Genomic DNA, 20,980 nt, shown 5'->3' on the forward strand with positions numbered 1-20,980 from the left:
AGTTATATTGTCCTGCCTGAAAGTGAACATGTGTTGTTCATTCAATAAGGGCTATTTCAGTCTCTTAAATTGAATTCTGTCATCCAGAACTAAACTAAAACTAAAATTCCATCTAAACAAAATGATTTCTAATTGAGCTCAATTGGTTGAGGCAAGTTGCGCACTTATATTTGGGCAAAGTGTCTCATGTGTTTCATAGGTTCACTTCTCAACTGAGTGTCTATGTGGCTATGATAAATCTGGCAACCCAGCTATAACAGGAGGACACATTCCCAAAGCTTTAACCAGTGTTTTGTTAAAAGTTAAGATAAAACATTCTTTAAATAACATTTATAGAATGTTCTAGTTACATCATTATTTATGTTGGCTTGAGAAACCATGAGAAAGTCAACATAGTGGAATTTGAAAGACAGTGTGCAATGTTATTCTTCATTTGATTATTCCACTTATGTACTTTGAAAACCTACAAACCTGAAACCTGATTTCTTTATGTTATTGCTTGCACTTTGCTTATTGGGAACTTTAACTTGTATACTTTTGCTGTAATAATAAGCTTATTTATTAGAATCCAAAATAACATGGGTCACGAAAAAAACAACAACAATAGGCATTACAAATACACAAAAAGAAAACGTTCTGAAAAGAACATTTTGCGAGTAAAAACAAGGTTAAGAAAATGTTGTGCTAACATCATTGTAACCTTTTAACATTCTGATCACGACAAGAAAACTGGACATTTTAATGTCTTAGAAACATTGTAAATTGCTGTTCCCACATCATTTTTAATAAGCTGTGTAAATCCATATGGATATGCGATAACATTCCACACTATTCGGTAGGCCTACAAACTGATAAATAAACTGTTGAAACCTTTTTTTTTTCTTTTTTTTTTTATGGGAGATGATGTTTTGTAGTCAACTTGACTTTCATCACAAATATCACAAAACATTCTGACAGGTAACCGCTTTGCCTCAATACATAATAGCCTATCTATAGGCCTGTGATGAGTAGGCCTAACATCGAAACTGTAAGGTGTTACCAAACAGTCAGGTAAAAGCTCTAGGCTACTTTAATAAGTGTGTGTGTTTTTTTTGTTTTTTTTTTTCAGCTTGAGGTCTGATAAGGTGGAAAGCACCGTATCTTTCATTCCACCGGGTTGCCAGATCACACAAAACACGAAAATCTTAAAATACACATCATGTCAGCAGTATTCTTATATTAGAAAAACATATTACCAATCAAATAAAAAATAATAACGCATACTGTGTAGGCTATAATGGACTAATGGGGAACACGTCGCCTCTTACTGTGTCAGGGCGGTTTGAATATTTGGCAACCCAGAGTGAGTCCAGTCGAGGGAAAACGCAGATCTCCGAGCGACCGAGTCAGGAAATGTTGTTGTTCGGGTTCCGGACGCACATCTGAAGTCGGCCTGAGAGTTTTGGGGAAAACCGGTTTGCGACAATGTTAAAGGACCCTGTATTCCAGTTTGGGGTGTTTTACGCCTTTTTGTATCAATGCGCCTTTGGTTTAGGTGAGTATCATATTGCTAAAGCTGCTTGTGCTAACAATGTCTGTCTATTTCTGTTTAAGAGCGCGTGCGTCCGTTAATGTGATGTGTGATTTCTGAAATATTCAGTAAAATAACAATTTATTTATACAGTATGTTTTAAATAATCGCCACTTGTGTTTTAGCTGTAGGCTATTATTCAAATGCGTGGATCATTTCTGGTAACCGAGCTGTGGTTCCCATATCATATCATTTCCCAAATCTGGGAAATGTAACGTTAAGTGTTTTACACAGTTGTGATTCCCCTGCCCGAAACTGCATTCTCGTCTGGGCTGTTTTTGAGTTTAATCTTTTTTTTTTTTTTAAATAGCATAGACTATAAAATATTTTAAGATTCAAAATAGTTCACATTTTGTTGTTTAAAAAAATAATTCTAGAGCCTGTGTGGTGTAAAAGCGAGTGTTTATAAATGTAGGCCTGTGCGCTCAGACATTGAGTGGCCTGTGCGGTCTCCTTCATAAGAGAGTCGTAGTCGAGGGACTTTATTTGTAATGTAGTCTGATAAAAATGTTCCTCCTGCTCACCAACAAAGACCGCATTGTTTACTGTGCTAACTGTACTTTATGCTTAACAAACAAAGGTTTACATCGCCACATTATTACACTGATAACTGGCCAACCAAAAAGTGCTAAAGCGATTTTTGGGAGGCGTTTTCTTCATATTAATAAATGACTGAGGCGGCTTCAACTCTTTTGTAAGTGTTTAATAGGCCCTATAGCAGGGGTATTCAATTAATATTACTGTACTACTGTATATATAATAATACTGAATGTGGGTTCAGGGTTTTCCTCTTGAAGTCTGGACCATTTTTATATTTAGCTTAAAATAAGTATCTACTAAAACCAAACAAACAATGTACATAATAATCAAAACGCCTTCATCGTGAGCAGAAAACAAAGTTAACTAGTCATGTCAAAGTTTGTTGTCTTTCCTTGCCATTTACAAATCATTTTCCCAATTAGGCTATAACTAGGCCTATATGTTTATTTTGAAATGCTCTTAACATGTTGATTAATATTGCTAACACGTCTTGTCACAAATCTGGTTTAAACGGTCATAATAAAATAACTATATTTGCAGCATTGTTGTTTTCTGAGTGTTTTAGGTAAAGTATCGATCTATTTTACTGCTCACTGTGCTACTGTTGTTATAATAACTCTTCCTTTGACGTTTTTGCCTCTAGTTGAAAATATTAGAGTGGATATAGAGACAAAAGATCATTATCATAAGCGACCTTAAACGCTTGTGGTGTAAACTCCTCGACATGCTGCTCACTTTAACTACAGTAAAATGGTGCTTGAGTAACTCAGTTATCATTATGTGTTTTGCGGTCTTGTTGGAATTGAATATGCCTGGCCTATAGCTTTTTGGTAAGCCAGCCAAAACACCACTTTATTATTTCTCCTGTATATTACCCTAAAGCTTCCACTAAGAAAAATAGTCCATTACAACGTACAAATCAACTTAGGAACAAGACAAACACTGCAGTGCATTACCGCAATTAGACTGTATAGTCCTGATGTTCATTCACTATGATTGATAACTGAGGCGCTTGATGGCGTCAGTTGCTTTTGTACGAAACGAGAGCAAGTCTGCGATGTGACTTGATAATAATACTAATAATATTTAGTGGGAATATCTGACAGCTGAGTGCCATGATTGATCCGTCTGAATCAAGAACTCCAGAGAGCTGTGATATGTGACCTTAGAGCTGTGATAAATGACCTTAAACGCCATGATCGATCTGTCTGAATCAAGAACTCTAGAGAGCTGTGATATGTGATAAGTTGTGTAAAAAGATATGTGCTTATGTAGAAGAAAAAAATTTCCCAGACAGCAAACGTGTTTTATAAAGAGCACTTCGTCTGGAAAGCATCTAATCTAATCAAGTCACCTTTACTTACGATACAGACTGTTTCAAAGCATCTTCACAGTGATAACAGGGAAATATTGCAACAGAGTTTGTTTCTGATAGCAGATCTAGAAGAAAACAGCGTCATAGTCCAGCTTAAGTAAGTTCAGTGAGTTCATTTCTGTTGTAAAAAAGTTATTGATTTAGTTTATTTATGTATTCAGATTCCCGGTAGAGAGCAACATTAATCACAAGAAGCAATCCATTAGTCAGAGAAGTTGCTGTAAGCATTTAAGAGAGGACAGTGCAGGCCGTCCACCCTCAGACATCAGGAATGACGTAATGGAGGAAAGACATGAAAATCTGCAGTGCTGTGTTGTAACTTTATTTTCATTATAACACTCGCCAACACCCGCCAAATGCGGGTAAAAATTACCTGTGGTGGGTAACGCTGTCAAATCACTTGCCAATTTGGTGAATTTTTGGTGATGAGGATAAAAGAGGAAGGGTGGAGATGCTGGATGACAGGATTTTGTGAATAAAAAATGAATGTATGAAATCCAAATTATAAATATTTTATATATATATATATATATATATATATATATATATATATATATATATATATATAAGCTGTGACGTAGTTAATCTGTTTTATTTTTGTATTTTATTTTTTTGATTCTGAATGGCCGGAAACCTAAAAATTTAGTAGCCAAATTGGTCAGTGAATGAAAAAGTTCATTTCAAACCCTGATTATAATGTAACTATTATATTAGTATTTTTACATAATTTGCCCAACTTAAAGGTGGGCAAGCGATATTTGTGGGTAACACGTGAGTAACGCTGAGTAACACATGAGTAACATTGAATAACACGTAACACGTGAGTAACACTGAGTAACGTGAGTAACACTGAATAACGTGGATAACACGTGAGTAACATGTGAGTAACACTGAATAACACGTGAGTAACACTGAATAACACGTGAGTAACACTGAATAACATGTGGATAACACGAGTAACACTGAATAACACGTGGGTAACACATGAGTAACACTGAGTAACACGTGGGTAACACTGAGTAACACGTGAGTAAGAGTAACATGTGAGTAATACTGAATAACACGTGGGTAACACGTGAGTAACACTGAATAACACGTGGGTAACACGTGAGTAACACTGAGTAACACGTGAGTAATACTGAATAACACGTGGGTAACACGTGAGTACGAGTAACACGTGAGTAAGAGTAACGTGAGTAACACATGAGTAAGAGTAGCACGTGAGTAACACTGAATAACACGTGGGTAACACGTGAGTAACACTGAATAACGTGAATAACACGAGTAACACGTGAGTAACACTGAATAACACGTGGGTAACACGTGAGTAACTGAATAACACGTGAGTAATACGTGAGTAACACGTGAGTAACACTGAATAACATGTGGATTACACGTGAGTAACACGTGAGTAAGAGTAACACGTGAGTAACACTGAATAACATGCGAGTAACACGTGAGTAACACTGAGTAACATGTGGGTAACACGTGAATACCCAGAATTTGAACGCAACGTGTTTAATTACACATTAAGCATAACTTTATTAGTATGATGTTTACTGAGTTTGGTCTTTAAATAACACTGTCTTAGTACATTAAGTCATGTTAAGCGTTTTCTTATAATGTTTTATTTTTTTATGGGAGGAAAATGCGTAACGTGTAATTAAATGCATTGAGTTCATATTCTGGGCTCTTCATTTTTCTGTACAATTGACTTTACTAGTATGAGGTTTACTGAGTTTGGTCTTTTAATAACACTGTCTTAGTACATTAAGCGGAAGAAACTGTTGTAATCATGAGTTTGCAATGGTGTCTAAATGTTAAGCGTTTTTCACGGTAAGCGTTTTAGAAGGTCCCCTAACAACCAACTCTTGTTTGTAATTACTATTGTGTACTGCATGTTAATTGTTTTGTGCTTCCTTGTCATTCGTTCATCATCTGCGCTTTATTTTTCGCGAAGCGTTACTCCGTTGCGCTTCTGCTACGATAAACAGACATCCACTCTTGTGAGTGTTAGGGAGAGTCGCGCCGACGATTGCTAGAGAACGCGGTGTTTAGCGTCGGGGTTCGAGCTCGACTCGGAGCGGGGCGTTTAGGATTGGAGTTGGGATGCACCGATATTAACATATTGGCCGATACCGATAACCGATAATTTGTTATTTTTGAAAGCCGATAACCGATATATTGGCCGAAAAAATCTAAATCCAAATTTTTTAATATCATTTTTGAGAGCCTGATTACAAAAATAAAAGTTCCAAGCACACAGTTAAAATGTTCTCATGGTAATGTTATGTAGCCGATATATGACAGACTTCTTCACTGTATTTTCCTTTTTGATTCCAATCATATTTCAAGCGATTCAAAACCATCATGATGAACAGTGCGCATCTGAAGACTCTCAGCTGAAGGAAATAATCCATCACTAACAGCTTTAATATAAATGATCGTTTCTATACGGTAACATTATAAATGAACATATATCGGCTGATATAACGTGCATCCCTAGATTGGAGGATGAGTTTTGGAAGAGAGGGGTGTGTTTGAGACAGTGTTTTTGAAATACGCCTACGATCGATCAACGAGCGACGTCTCGTGGTTCTATCACAGAAAGCCACAAAATCACTTTCCAGAACATTCTCATTCACAGTTCCATGCTGGTGGAACACTCTCCCCACCCTCATCCGGAATGCAGAATCCCTGACAACATAAAAAAAACAGCTGAAAACCCATCTCTTCCGTGAGCACTTAACTTAAAAAAAAAAAAAAAAAAAACCTTTCCCTTTAAAACCTCACTTATCGGGCTTATGCTACTCTGAATAATGCCTGAACTTCGTATTTTGAGCGCTTCTTGCGTTGTTGTTGTTTTTGCCTCTTCATGATGACTCGCTTAATTTAGTCCTAATTTGTAAGTCGCTTTGGATAAAAGCGTCTGCTAAATGACTAAATGTAAATGTAAATATCCCTCACCCTAATGCAGCGGTTCTCAATTCCAGTCCTCGGGACCCGCTGCTCTGCACATTTTGTATGTCTCCCTTATTTAACACACCTGAACCAGATCATCAGCTCATTAGGAGAGACTCCATGAACTGAACTGAGTGTGTCAGATAAGAGAGACCTACAAAATGTGCAGAGCAAGGGGTCCCGAGGACTGGAATTGAGAACCGCTGCCCTAATGGGATGCCTCATAAAACAATTTACTTTCAATTCCAGGAAGTTTTTTAAAATCCCTGTGGACAAAACGCTCCCGGAAACGAGGCTCTGGGCAGTCGGTCTGTCGCCTCTCTTTATGTAGGGAGACTTTGTGGAAATGCTTTATGATTCGTGAGGTTGAGTTGTGGAGGCAGTTAGTATTCATCATCAAGTTGTTACTATAGACAATGGATTAATTATTAAACACAAATAAAATATGCAAGAACTTGGTAACAAAGCTGTAGTTTTAATATTTAATATACTTTATGTATATATTATTAAAATATAATATTTTAATAATAGCTGTAGTCATCACCTAAACTTATGCTTAACAGATCTATAGGCAATAGCTAAAGGCTACATTCATATATATGAAGAGTTCAGATGCAAAAGCCTCTAAGTGCCATCTGAAATTTTCTTCTAGAATGATAATTTTTATCAAGCTCATATATTTAAGTATATAGAAGAATTTTCTATATATATATGATAAAAACCTCAGTATTTCTAATTATGTTTGTCTGAAGACAGAATGATCTATATATAATGAAACTTTTAGTTTAAAGTTTTACATGCAGGTTCTTGCATTTCTCCTGCCTTCAGCACATCGGATGGCTTGCAGAGACAGATTTCCTTTACTTTAGGGTTCACTTAACACTATTCAGCAGGGATTATATTTCTATTGAACTCTATAGTGTCGGTTTGCAGCGGGTCTCAGATGACTGTAGTTTGGCTTTAGGGCTCAAACTTTAGTTCGTATGATTGCTTGTGTTTGCGTGAGAATGTTTCTCTCGTTTCTCTCTCTCGCTCTTTCACTTCCTTCCTGTTGTTCTTTTCATTGCTTTGTTTCTGTCTCTTGTATTTCTTTCTCAATTCTTGTTTGCACCAAGTGTGCCAGTCAGCCAGCCGGTGTCTTGGCCAGAGTTTGCTGTTGAATGTACAGTATGGGTGCTATATAACGTGGCACAGACTTTGGTTTTATTTTCACACATGTGTCACAGCAAAACCACAGCTAGGTCTGATGTGAGCGGGTGTGAAAATGTCACTCATCACACGTGGTTAAAGCTGCAAATCAGTGTGGCCTTTAGCATTGTTCGACTGCGACGCTGCTTCTCTGGCTGAAATCAGAAGACGAAATAAACTGCGAACAAACACAGGCTTTTATAAGCAACCGTCCACGGCTGTTTTACATTCCCTGCACCCATGGCAAGGCACAAATAAAACCCTTTTATTTTAGCCAAAAGAATAATGTCAAAGGTCACAAAAGTGGCATGTGATCTCAGTTCTTTGGCAAGGCTGTATATATATTTATTCCCACTGAAATACTCTCACATCAAAACTAAACTGTTAGTAGGCGCTGTGTTAACAGCACTAAACTTCCTCTTAAGTGCAAAAACTGATTTCTGCTTTCTAAATTTCACTTCTCTTCAACAAAGTTTTTGCAAACAAGTCTGAATTTCTTTTTTTTTTTATTTATTTATTTCTTTTTTTGGTTGATTTTCATTGATAATTGGGCAACTTTTTCCTCAAAATTACTATTCAGAAACCGCATTATGAGCTTTGCTCAACTGTCTCGCAGTCAAAATATGTCTAGATGCTGTTAGTTGCTTGTTAATTTTATGTCTGAATGGTTTAACAATTAACACGACAAAAAAAAAAACAGCTCATTCCACTGTTTAGAAAGAAAAAAAGTCAAGACGACATTGTTTTTTGCACTATTGAGTGGTGTAACATTTCATAGTCTAACATCAATGATCAAATCTCCCAGTTATGGCTTTGTGGGTTTTTTTTATGTACAAATTTTTATGATCTCTAATTGCTTAAATGATTGAGTTTTTTTCCCTCAAATCAGAGTAATCATCTTAATAGCCAATGTTGTCACTCAGTTTACTATGTAAAAACGTAGTTAAAATGGTTAATCTACCAGGAGTCTGTGGTAATGTTTCTCCTCTCGAGTGTGTTTTACGTCTTCATATTGTGCAAGAGAAGCTCTTCCTGTGACTAGCCGCAGCTTCCTCAGATCAAGAAGACCCCGTTAAGCTGAAATAGCATGCAAAACAATGGAGAAATCCCAACCTGCGAAACAATGCAGACATCCCAACCTGCAAACGGTCATTTCAGGGAGGTATCCCGAAGACACCTTTCCGTAACAACATTGAAAGCTCAGTCGACATGAAGGAATAGGGATTCTGTGATAACCGTGATCATTTTTGGTCACTATAATCATGAAATGAAATTTTCGTGACATTTCATCTCTAGTTCAGATCAACTAAAATCAACTATAATTATGTGTTTTTACAGTATATGCAAAGTACAATTTTCTATAAAAAAAAATGAATCTCTGATTCTGTTCTTTTCTCTGGGTGACATGAATAGGCCTACAAAAACTATTTTAGGTCTAAAACAGTTTGGATAGTTGTTAATATGAGATTTATGAGACATTATTTAAGAGATTTAAGTATCTCTCGGCCACCTTCATTTTTAAAAAGTAGCTCTCAGATGAAAAAAGGTTGGAGACCCCTGCTGTAGTATTTCTCAGTTGAATATACTGTATACCTGAAAAACTTAAAGCCGTGTTTATTTCATATCTCTCTCTATCATATTGCATTTATTTGTGCCGTTGGGTAAAATTATTTTGTTTGCTTATTTGCTCTCATTTTATTACTGTCCTTTTACTTTATTTTGCATTAAAGAAAAGTAGGTTTTTCTACTGTTCTTTGAAAGAAAATCGGTATTGTCAGGTCACACTTATTAAAAAAAATAAAAAATAAAATTGCAACCGGTGCATCTTTAATTATTAAAATATATTTTTGAAAAGACATTTGAATATAGCCATCATTTATATTTGTCTGCTAAACTCATTTCAAACATTTATGCATCATATCATATGATTCAAACCTCAAAACCTTTTATCAAGGAAATGACGCCTGTCTGAAAAATGCCTCAACATTTCAGTACCTGTTACGCAATACTGGAAGAAACTGTTGAATCTGAGTCTAACCGGCATTTGTTTTTCTACAGTTCCTTCTGCGACAAACATCACTGTTGTGTGTCACAACTTTGTGAATGTGCTTTACTGGAACTACAGTAGTCCAGCTGAACAGATGAGGTTCAGTGTACTGGTCAAATCTTACGAAAGGTACGTGTGTGTGTGTGTGTGTGTGTGTGTGTGTGTGTGTGTGTGTGTCAAAAGCAGCTGATGAAAACAGTTTCAGAAAATCATGTGACATTTCCTAATCACAAGACACTCATTCTGTCTCATTTATCACCAGTGTTCCCCGAACCGTCTACACGTCCCAGATGCACCTTGATATCAGCAACTACAGCGATGACGCGGCTGATGATTATATTGTGGATGTGACGGCATATGTTGGACAAGAGGAATCTAAACCTGCCTCCATTAGATTCACATACAGCAAAGACTATTATAATGAGAAAACGCATACATATAAATGTAAGTTCTCTGAGTATAACTTAATAATATAGATACAGTATTACAGTGAAATTAGGGTTTGCAAGGCACTAATGATGATGAAACACTTGATATTTACTATACTTGTACATCCGCAATTTATTCATCCCAAAACGGAAATTCAAAACTTTATTAGTCTTTTGATTATTCTTCAGTGTGCTATTGTTGATGAGATGTTCAACTGACAGTAGGCGCGTTTCCATTACAGATTTGCGCAAAACTTTAGCGATTTTTTTAAACTATTGCGAAATGACGGCGTTTCCATTAACCGATGTTATGCGACTAACGTCGCGATCAGTAAAATCATTCCAAAATGGAGGTTTATGTACTAATCCCAGCCACTGCACTGGCCATTATTATTAATGGAAGGAGATGTGTGCGTGTTTTCCAAGCATTAATGGTAAGGAACGACCCTTATTATAGTGTGAGCGGCACATATATTGTGTTTCTGGGCGTTTCTCCCGCAGATCTGCTTCGAGGTCTTGGTTGCGGCATTTATTTGAGGTTTAGAATCCATTATTGCTGTAATTATTTTGTCTTAAATGAATTCTTAAGAACCCTGTCTCGTATTCTGTCCAAACACACCGCGTCATCTACGTCAGCTGACTGTAAATGCGCAAAAAGTTTCCATTGCAGTTTTTGCGAAATATTTCTTTTTCGAATTGCCTGAAAAACCTCCTCATGCGAACGTAAACACTTTTTTGCGCTAAATGGGAGTTTCTGCGAAAATTACGTGTTTCCATTAAGCGTATTTTCAATTTGCGCAATTTGAAGGGTAATGGAAACGCGGCTAGTGATGATGAAGGGTGTAACGATACACTCATGTCACGATACGCTACTATTGCGATACTTTAAAAACGTAACAAAAATGAACGGCTGATTTAAATGCTAGATTTGATATGACATCAGGAATGGACGTGAATAGGCTTGGACTGGGTCATGGTCCCCAATTCACATGACATTCATGATTCTGAAGTTGAAAACACAGACACACATGCTAGACTCTGTCCGTGACTACATATAAATAACGTAGGCCCGTTTTACTGGTAATATCAGTCACTAAAACCACAATGTCCCATCTCTCCATCTATTACAGTTTTTTTTCAATTGCTTAAGCACAATTTTGAAAACAGGGCCCTGTTTTTCAAACCCCTTCACACAATTAGCACACAACACTACACCAAAGTAGCACAACACCTCGGATCATTTGCAAAATGGAACACTTTTGTCGAAACTATACAATGTCTTATAAAACCTTATTTTGTTGTCATAATATAAACACAACCATCATATGGTCTAATTCTGTGTGAATCAGTTAAACACTCCTGTGCTCAGCCTAAAAACACTTTTAGCATTTACACAGAGAGAGTGTAAACACCACATGACACCAATTGTGCAGACTAATGAAAATATTTATTTTCATGGACTCAAGTCAGCCAATACTGACCATTTCAGCAAAACATTCATAACAAAACAGATTCCAGTTTTCATACGGTATTACCGAACATACCCTTGTACTGTAAGCTTACAGTAATACTGTTACATAAATGAAATAAAATAAAATAAAAACCTAAACATCTCTCCGCCTAGCTGGATCTGGCCACAGGGCCTCGTCAACAACACAGACTATATTTTCATTTGCAAGGCAACGTGGGAAGAATCTTTTGGAGTGACGAATTCACCTCCCTCAGTATTAGTATGTGGTTTATTACATGGTCCACAATTGTTTCCAAAACCGAAAACGAACTTCGTTACACGGATTTGGTTGTCTTCCCTCTTCCTCTCCCTCGTCCTCTTCCTCTCCTTCTTCCTTTTCCTCTTCCTCCACCTTGTTCTCTCCGGATTCCCCCTCTCATCCGCCCTCTCCCTCTTCCTCTTCCTCTGACACCGTCCATTTTTGTTGAAGACAGGTGAACTTACCTGTTGCCTTTATAGTGTGTAAACCTGATTGGTGTGTCTACAATTAAGTTCCCAAACTTAAAAGAGTTAGTTCATCCAAAAGTCTGTCTGCATTTACTCACTCCCCATGTCGTTCATGCGCACGCACATCCACTTGAACGTCCGTGTTAACGACACTACGTGCTTTAAAGGGATACTCCACTTTTTTGGGAAATAGGCTCATTTTACAACTCCCCCAGAGTTAAACAGTTGAGGAAAAGAGAGTTTTTTGAGAGAGATGCTAATGGTCCTGTCCGATTCAATGATCTATGCTAAGCTACGCTAAAAGTGGTACCGCCAGACCCGGAGATCGGCTGAATGGATTCGAAAACGGTAAAACTCAACTGTTTAACTCTGGGGGAGTTGTAAAATGAGCCTATTTCCAAAAAAAGTGGAGTATCCCTTTAATCAGTAAATCTGTTCATCATAATAAGCGAACTCTATATCACGATTCATATAGTTCACATCACCGATACATATTTTCGCATTTTGATATCGTGATATTCGTTAGACCCCTATTGGTGACGTCATTAATACTGACTTGATTGGTTCTTTCAGTACCGCATTTGTTTAACCATATATCTGCCTTTATTTCATTTACACACAACCAAAGCCTATAAGCTTCCCTATAACTTTAACTCTTATCTTTTTGCTGCCTTGCGAGGCACTGCTCTTTCCCTTATTGGAATTAAGGGTTGGAATTCATCTTCCTTAGTCTCTTGCAAGAATAATTTTAATATTACAATTTTTTTCCTTGTTGTTTTGACTGTATAAGCAATATTGTGCTTCTTTTCCCCAGGCTCTTTGGACTTCCCAGCTGTAAATACATCTGTCCACAAAGATGAGATTGAAGTGTCTTTTAGGCACCCTTCCTTATTTTATGACCAGGATATCCTGAACGAGGATTTCGAGTTCACGGTCACACATGATCAGGTCAGAAATGCAGTCAAAAAACATTGAAAGAGGTGTAATCGCAAAGACTCCTCCATGTTACATTATTCTTTTCTGAAATCACTATTCTATTCTCCTTCTTCAGGAAACGTTTACAGAGTCATGTTTTGAGGATGAGGATCTGTGCATTGCACAAATCTACCTTAACCAAAGCGTGGCCGGAAAGTGTGTTGAGTTGAGGTTTGAAGGGAAGATCGCTGCTATTCCTACACACACCTCCAGAAACGTGTGTGTCCCTCCGCTGCGGCACCCGACCGGTAAAATGCTACAGATATTGAGATTTCTTGCTTGCACACATGAGCTCCCCTTATCTCCTCACTGACTCTTCCATGTCATGTAAGTCACTACATGAGAAAGAGTGAGCGAAGGTTTGTGTAAAGCGATGCACCGGTATGAACATTTTGGCCGATACCGATAATTCTTTATTTTTGAAAGCCGATAACCGATATATTGGCCGATGAATCTAAATCTAAATTTTTGATATTTTTTGAGAGCCTGATTACAAAAACAAAAGTCTCACCATCCCAAGCACACAATTATAATTTTCTCGTTATAATTTTATGTAGCCGATATGACAGATAACCGATATATTGGCCAATAAATCTAAATCTAAATAAAAAAAATATATCTTTTTTGAGAGCCTGATTGTTTTTGTAATCAGGCTCTCAAAAAATATATAAAATTTAGATTTAGATTTATCGGCCAATATATCGGTTATCTGTCGTATCGGCTACATAAAATTATAACGAGAAAATTATGATTGTGTGCTTGGGATGATTTGCACTTACTTTACAGTATTTTCCTTTTTTAAGTGAATCATATTTCAAGCAAGGAAATAATCCATCATATATATCGGTTTTAATATATCAGCCAAATTTTCTTAATGCGCCGATAACATTAAAAATGAACATGTATCGTCCGAAACCAATATGGTATCATTATTATTAAATTTAGTATCAAGTATGCTGCCTCCTAAAATACATTGGTTTGGCCAAATTTTAGCACATTGTGTATTATTGCAACAAGCTCAGTGGAATAAATCCAAGGTGTTGGCTTAAAGGGACACTAAGTAGGAATTTCTCCCATCTAGTGGTGAAACTGTATTTTGCATTCAAACGAATAATGCTCTCCAGCGCCTCACTTTTTCAAATGCGCGTTGCATCTACGGTAGACGTTATGTACCAAAAAGCTATGACAGGATGTCTTATAATAGCACTTCGAGTTTTCCTTCGGGTGAACAGGTTTGTTATTTAAAACTGAAACTTGAATCAACGAAAAAAAAGAATGTTACAGTATGAATTACTGACTGTGAAAAACATTAACTATGGTAGTTAGTAGTAATTCCGCCTTTATTCGTTATATTTTTGAAGTACGTGCACTGTTAGATATCATCATCATCCGTGCCTTCTCTAACGTTACTTTACTCAATAGCTGCTATTCATCAAAGAGCCTGTTTAACTTACTATGAATAGATAAATAGATATAACTATAAATGTTCTACTATCTATATAATAAAGTTCACAACCAGGCAATGAAAAATAAGCCGTAATTAAGACCGTAACATTGACTTACCTGTCGAGAAGAAAGCAGGCAACTTCAGCATCTCTTTTGAAAGCTTTCTCCTGCATTAGCGATCCCGACATTAACCCTGGTTTTTGTAATCTCCGGTCACGTTTCCTTTTACGGTCTATTTTGGACTTTTTCGATGACGACTCCTTATCCTGTGACTCATATGTATGTATGAATGAACGGTGTATAAATAACCGTGCAGTGCATCCTTTTAAACTTCACAAGCCTCTCAACTGCTCTGCTCCTCCGCTTCTGCTGGCTTCAGTCACGTGACGCTGGCTCTGAACGAAACGCGTTGGCCTAGTACTTTTTGTCCCTCTCTGCTATTATAGTTTTTCAAGATGGCGGAACTACATGGAAGCCTCCGTGGACCTACCCGTCCCATGTATATAAAGATAATAAATTCTTCGTTTACGAGGATTAGTCTGATCATTGGCATAGGTATTTGTACACCATTGAGGGCATATTTATGAATAAAAATATTGATTTGAGATAATAAAATACCTAAAAAGCTACTTATTGTCCCTTTAAGCAAGATAAATGTTGTGAAAATATGTTTGGAATTCATTCAATACCGATAAAGAACTATTTAAGCCGTTGTCTGTCCGAGCAGTGGCAGGTTGGAGGAGCGCCTCGACTTATTTGAGAACTTGTGCTGTTTTCCCCAGTTTTGTCGGAGCTTCACCTTCAGCTTATGAGAATGTCAGTATGTTGTGAGTACTAGAGTAGATGGCTTCATTGACATGTTGTTTTCTGTAGACCACACAGGATTAATCGTGACTCTGCTGGGAGTTGGGATCGTGTCGTTCTTCATTATCGCAGGCGTTGTGTTGGTCCTCTCCAAGAAGTGGTCCAAAATCCCCAAATTTCCTGAAGTTTTGGTTGGTGTCTTTGAGTCCTTTCACTTTCTATTTTCTCTTTCTATTACATCTGACATTATGGTCTAGGCATGTTTCACCTAAAATGGTGTGTTTAACCCTCATGTTGCTCCAAACCTCTGTCTTTTTGTCCTCTGTGGGACACTTTTGTAATGTTGTTTTAGAAGAATATCATTATAGACCTTATTCACAGCAGCGCCGTCTTTGATTTTGAATGGGAATGAAAGCGAGGCTGTGAGGGACAGATATGCTTCTCTTCAATTGGGCTGTACTGTTATTTAATGTGTTTTTGGATTGTTCTGCTCATGAAACACTGGAAAAATATCTTTCCAAGACATTTAAGTTGACAAAAAACTCCCGACAATATAAGCTGTGGAAAATTGTAAGTAATCTAAGAGCGTTATTCAGCTTTTTACAGCGGATGCCATTGGAAACAAGGCAAGACTATCCCTCACAGCCTCGCTTTCATACCTGTCATGGCGCTGCTCTGAATAAGGTCTATAGTAAGCCACATACACACTGTAAAGTTTCAGGAGTGTCAACCGCATTTAAATACGGCGATGAATCCCCTAAATTATAATTTCGTGTCTGTATTGCAATGATTGACATTGTGTTAAGCAAAACAACATTCTGGCATCACGCTTATGTGCTATGCACTATTTTTGAAGCAACATTACAGCGACCTAAGCCTTGTTATTTTCTGTGGCTTTAACTAGACCACTGTCTACAGAGGCAGTGTGTCGTGTGTAAGGCTTGCGGTGTTGCCATGTCCACTTATTATAAGCATTTTCCGAGCTTGGCTAAAGCGAACAAGTTTATGGTTTATACATGTTTATACAAGTTTGGTTTATACAAGTTTATACATATTAAAATAGGTAGATGCAGGTCGTGATATTTTGGTCTTATCTCAGTATATTATTATTATTATTTTGGTTTATTATGTGCTTCGACACGAATGAGTCGAGGCTCGTACGTCTTTCCCTGTGGTTTCTTTTGCACCGCACTTACAGAAGAGAGAACCATTTAAATATGTCATTACATTTACAACTAGTTGCACCAATAGTGTACAGAACATAATAAAGCACTAAAAGCTGAACTGACAAACTAATTTAGCTGCATTGTGTATGTGGCATTGCGACTTCCAGACTCATTTTATGGGCAAGAATGACACACGGAAGAGAAAAACTGCCAGCTGTGGTTCCCATAATAGATAAAACCATAATAAAAACGTCAACTTGTTTACAGAACAACCTGTAAATTTTACAATTTAAAACTGCAATATATATAAAAAAGGGTAAGACCATGTTTCTACTAAAATCTAAAAACTGTTTTGTACCTTTAACATATACTGACTACCTCCATAACACCGATAGCAAAGAGAAAGACGTCTTCGAAAGGTAAATATTAATATATAGAAGGTGCACAGTGTCACAAAACAGCATCTGCTAACACACACGACACTAAAATAATGCAATAAACATTCATTTAACAGCATAAGATGTCATTTAAAACCCTAATCTACCAAAAAACTAAGAAATAAACAATTTTTCAAAATGAAAAACCATCCAATGTGAAGTGAAGAACTCTGGGAATGTCAGTTTATTTATTTTTACTTACAAAAAAAGTATTTTATTGTAACATTACATGAAATGTAAGGTATTTTCCATTTAACAGATTACTGTAGTTTTTTTTTACTGTACATGTTCCTTTAGGGCTTTTAATGCATCAGTGTTTTGTATTTGTGACGTGTCTAGTGACTTCTTGCTGACTCAGTGATACCAGTGCCATGATTAACCAGGTTTGCTCTTTCCCATACGCAGCGGAGCTTTATTCCCGGCCAAACTCCCACGACACTTCCTTCCCAGCCCGAGTGCAGTGTCAGTTCTCCAACGGCGTCTGATGGACACAAACCACTTCTGACTGAAGACAGCTTTGGTTCTTCCCCCTTTTCTGTCAATGAGAAAGGCTGCGAAACGACCACGGACCTTGCTAACACAGAAGCGGATGAGCCTGAGGTTCCGGAAGAGGATTATGATGAGGACTTCGCGAACTTCGGCCAGTCGTCTGACTATAACAGTCCCAAATGCCTGGTTGAAATGAGTCACGAGGACTTTGCTGAGGGATACGGCCCACGGCCACCCGTTCTTCCTGAACCTGTGTAAGAATAGCACAGAAAGATGGTCTGTTCACACCAAGTCATTTGATGAAATCATTATATGGTCCATTAGCAATTTCCCTCACACACTCGTCCAGCCGGATCAGGTTGTGCTTACTGTAAGGAGATGAAACTACATCGCTCCCATTAAAACCATCAAAGCTGTGTGTAATGCAGCCAGGGTACATCTTTTGCTTATGGTCCGAGCGATCTAGTTTTCTCGTAGTTTAGATGGGGTGTAACGGGTGCATTGACAGTGGTTACGTTTACATGCACACACACACAACTCCTAAAAATGTGCTTATTTAGAAAACCCGTTGTTACATGCAAACCACAGTGTATACAATTGTTTAAAAAATCAGGTTATTCCCCAGTAGTGACGTCAAAATGGACACTGTCCTGTCAGAAAAATTGTATTTGTTGTTTATTTGAATAGGGACAGATACGAAAAAAACATCTACATAAAGAACATTCCGATGCCTGTATCACAGTGTTTATAGCCATGGCTAATTCTCAACACCTGGTCCTAGAAGGGCTTTTAACAGTTAAGATAATAAAGAAGTCATTTTTTTTTACAGTGAATACAATAAAGTGTCCAGAAACCAGTTAGCACCAATAAAAATAAGTGTAGTAAATAAACACATTCACTCAAACTCAAACAGATGCACACCTCACATACACACAGCTGTACATCTCATCCGGCATGATCACACTGCTGCTGCTGCTGTTGTTTTATGAACCAGGCTTTTGTTCGTGTTTTAAAGGTGGACCGTTTAGTTAAAGTCTTTATATTTGTAGGAAGCCGGTTCCACAGATTGGCTCCTTTCACAGACAAAAACCCACATTTTAGGCAAAAGATGTTTTACAAAAGAGAACTTGACAGTCTCCACATGTAGCAGCTCTTGTTGATCTGGAGGGCTCCAGCCTGTTCACAAATTTACTAAGTTTAATGACAATTATTATTATTTTTTTTTACAAAAATATCAGATTGCAAATATGACGCTTCATCATTTTTCAACCAAAAGTTGTATTCCCACTCGACAACATCAGAACGCATCTTACACACTCCTGTAAGTAAACGATCTGACGAGGACTCTCTAGTCTGTGTGTGTGTGTGTGTGTGTGTGCGTGCGTGCGTGCGTGCGTGCGTGCGTGCGCTGAGCCATAACTTTATTCTGTTATTCTTGATTTTGTCATGAAACGCATGTATAGATCACAGCATATGTTTATATCCACGGCCCTTGAAGTTGTGGATCAGTCCTGCTGTTGTCTTCACGGTGCAGAACCTGTTGCTGTTCCTGGGCTGTAACTTCGCCAAGCTGAGTATCTCGCCCGTCCGTGTCGCTGTGTACACATTTCAATGCAGAGACTTAATCTGTTACGTATGTGAAGTCTTTGCTGCCATTACACCATATTCATGTGTCTTATAATAACAATAACATGCTCCATTTAACATGTGCCTAAAGCTTCTCTGTATTTGAACTTTTCTCGGGCTGAAAAGACATTATATAGGTTGTATAAATAGAAAGTACAGCATTACTCTGAACATTTCATGATGTAGTTTTGATGTCACTTTTTGGTGTTTAGAAAAAGTGGAAAAATTTAATTAAGTGGAAAAAAACCTTGGTATGTATTTTTTATTCTATGCACTTTTTATGATATCCCTTCTGATTTCCCCATACATTTAATGTAATTTTAAAGCTTTTTGCTCTTTGAAAATCAAGGCAAATTTTGCACTCAATTAAGATTTATCAAGAATGTATGAGTCTCTATTCTGTCCAGACAAGATGGCAATAAAAAAGGCTCTCTTAAGTTAGCTTGTTATCCCAAAAAATGACAATATCATTCCTTACTAACTATTCAAAATATTAGCACTTACATTTATGCATTTGGCTGAACCTTTTTTATCTGATGTCACATTCAGTGAATTTAAGGCATACAGTTGATCAGAATGGGTTCTTGCTGTTGCTAGTGCCATACTTGTCGAGTTTGACAATTTTGTGTTTGTCAATTACATGCATATGTAAATATATATAATCTGTATATAATATCTGTTCGATGTGGTTGTGCATTTCCACATGAAGTTGCTATACATTTTAATTACAGTAATAAACCAAGTGACTGGCTTCTTCTTTGCTTTAGCTGTTGATTGACACTCTTGAGCACTACCCATACTGTACATTTTGGAGGAGAATTGGGCCTTTTGCTTATGCATTTAATATGTAAGGGATAATAGAGCAAGGCGGTTGTTATATATAGCGAATACAACCCTGACAGGGTCTTGAATCAACCTGAAGGGGTGTGTATTCGCTATAACAACCGCCTGGCTCTACATTATACCGCTTATTACATGGCTACCCACCAAATAAATCAATAATTTGACACAAAATATTGATTTAAAAAGGAATTTATTGATTTAAAAACGATTGTGAAGAAAATAGTCCGTTCCGCGTCCATAGCAACAGAATTCAACCAAGCCATTATGGACGGAGCGTTGCTATGGACGCAAGATTCTAACCGTAGAGACAAACGGACTATTTTCTATACATAATATTTATTATGCTAATGCTAATTTATTTGCTACATAATATACTGTAAGGAATCATAGTCTGCACCCCCCCCCCACTCAAGGTGCTTCGTCTAATGTTCTTCGCTACTGTCACACTGCGATAAACTAAGGGTGAGCGGGACACAACCTAACGCGGGGTTAGTTGTCACACACTGGGCTTCTTCATTAATGTGTTACACTTTGCTTCCTTTCGTGCAAAAACCTACGAGGCCTTAAAATGTACCTTTTTTTCCTCCCAGGAAAACCAATGAAATATATTTTTGTTCAATAATATTTTTTTTATTATTATTTAGAATTTTTAAAGATTTTTATGATACTTTGCATTGCTTATATAATTTTTATGAGCTATTTTTTCCATTAGAATTAATATATATATATATATATATATATATATATATATATATATATATATATATATATATATATATTTTTTTTTTTATAAATGCAACATTTCACATCAAAATAGAGTGCAGGCCTATAAAAAAAATGTTCAAGTGAGAAGAGCGCCATCTAGTGGCTTTAAAAATATATAAATGTGTGTAATGTCCTCTAACCGCCTATAGGCTGCCTATAGCTTTTTTATTTATTAAAATATTAAAATCAAATTACTAAGCAACCACTGAATGGAACAACAAAAATTATATATCATCTGAACTTTACAGTGAATGTATCCACTTTGAAAAAATCTTAAGTATTGCTGAGTTATTTGCTGATAAATAGAATTTCTTTTTTTCATAATCTATAAAATAATGTACTGCAATGTGTCAAAAACATCAT

At 37.0% G+C, this 20,980-nt stretch overlaps 1 protein-coding gene across 2 annotated transcripts; it reads left to right on the forward strand.

Annotated features, from left to right (window-relative positions):
- The first annotated feature begins 1,331 nt into the window (after positions 1-1,331).
- On the forward strand, positions 1,332-19,760 carry ifngr1l (interferon gamma receptor 1-like). 2 transcript variants are annotated; one of them, XM_084391446.1, is made up of 7 exons: positions 1,332-1,534; positions 9,693-9,810; positions 9,944-10,125; positions 12,881-13,014; positions 13,118-13,289; positions 15,361-15,482; positions 17,300-19,760. In XM_084391446.1, exons 1-7 carry the CDS (start codon positions 1,465-1,467, stop codon positions 17,639-17,641), a joined length of 1,140 nt encoding a protein of 379 aa, XP_084247572.1. In that variant the 5' UTR covers positions 1,332-1,464; the 3' UTR covers positions 17,642-19,760. The 2 variants fall into 2 exon arrangements, with proteins under 2 accessions (XP_084247572.1, XP_084247571.1); XM_084391445.1 differs by having other exon boundaries at positions 1,344-1,534; positions 9,941-10,125.
- The last annotated feature ends 1,220 nt before the right edge of the window (positions 19,761-20,980 follow it).

Source organism: Rutilus rutilus (assembly GCF_951802725.1).
Source record: "Rutilus rutilus genome assembly, chromosome: 20".
In the NCBI taxonomy this organism is placed as follows: domain Eukaryota; kingdom Metazoa; phylum Chordata; class Actinopteri; order Cypriniformes; family Leuciscidae; genus Rutilus; species Rutilus rutilus.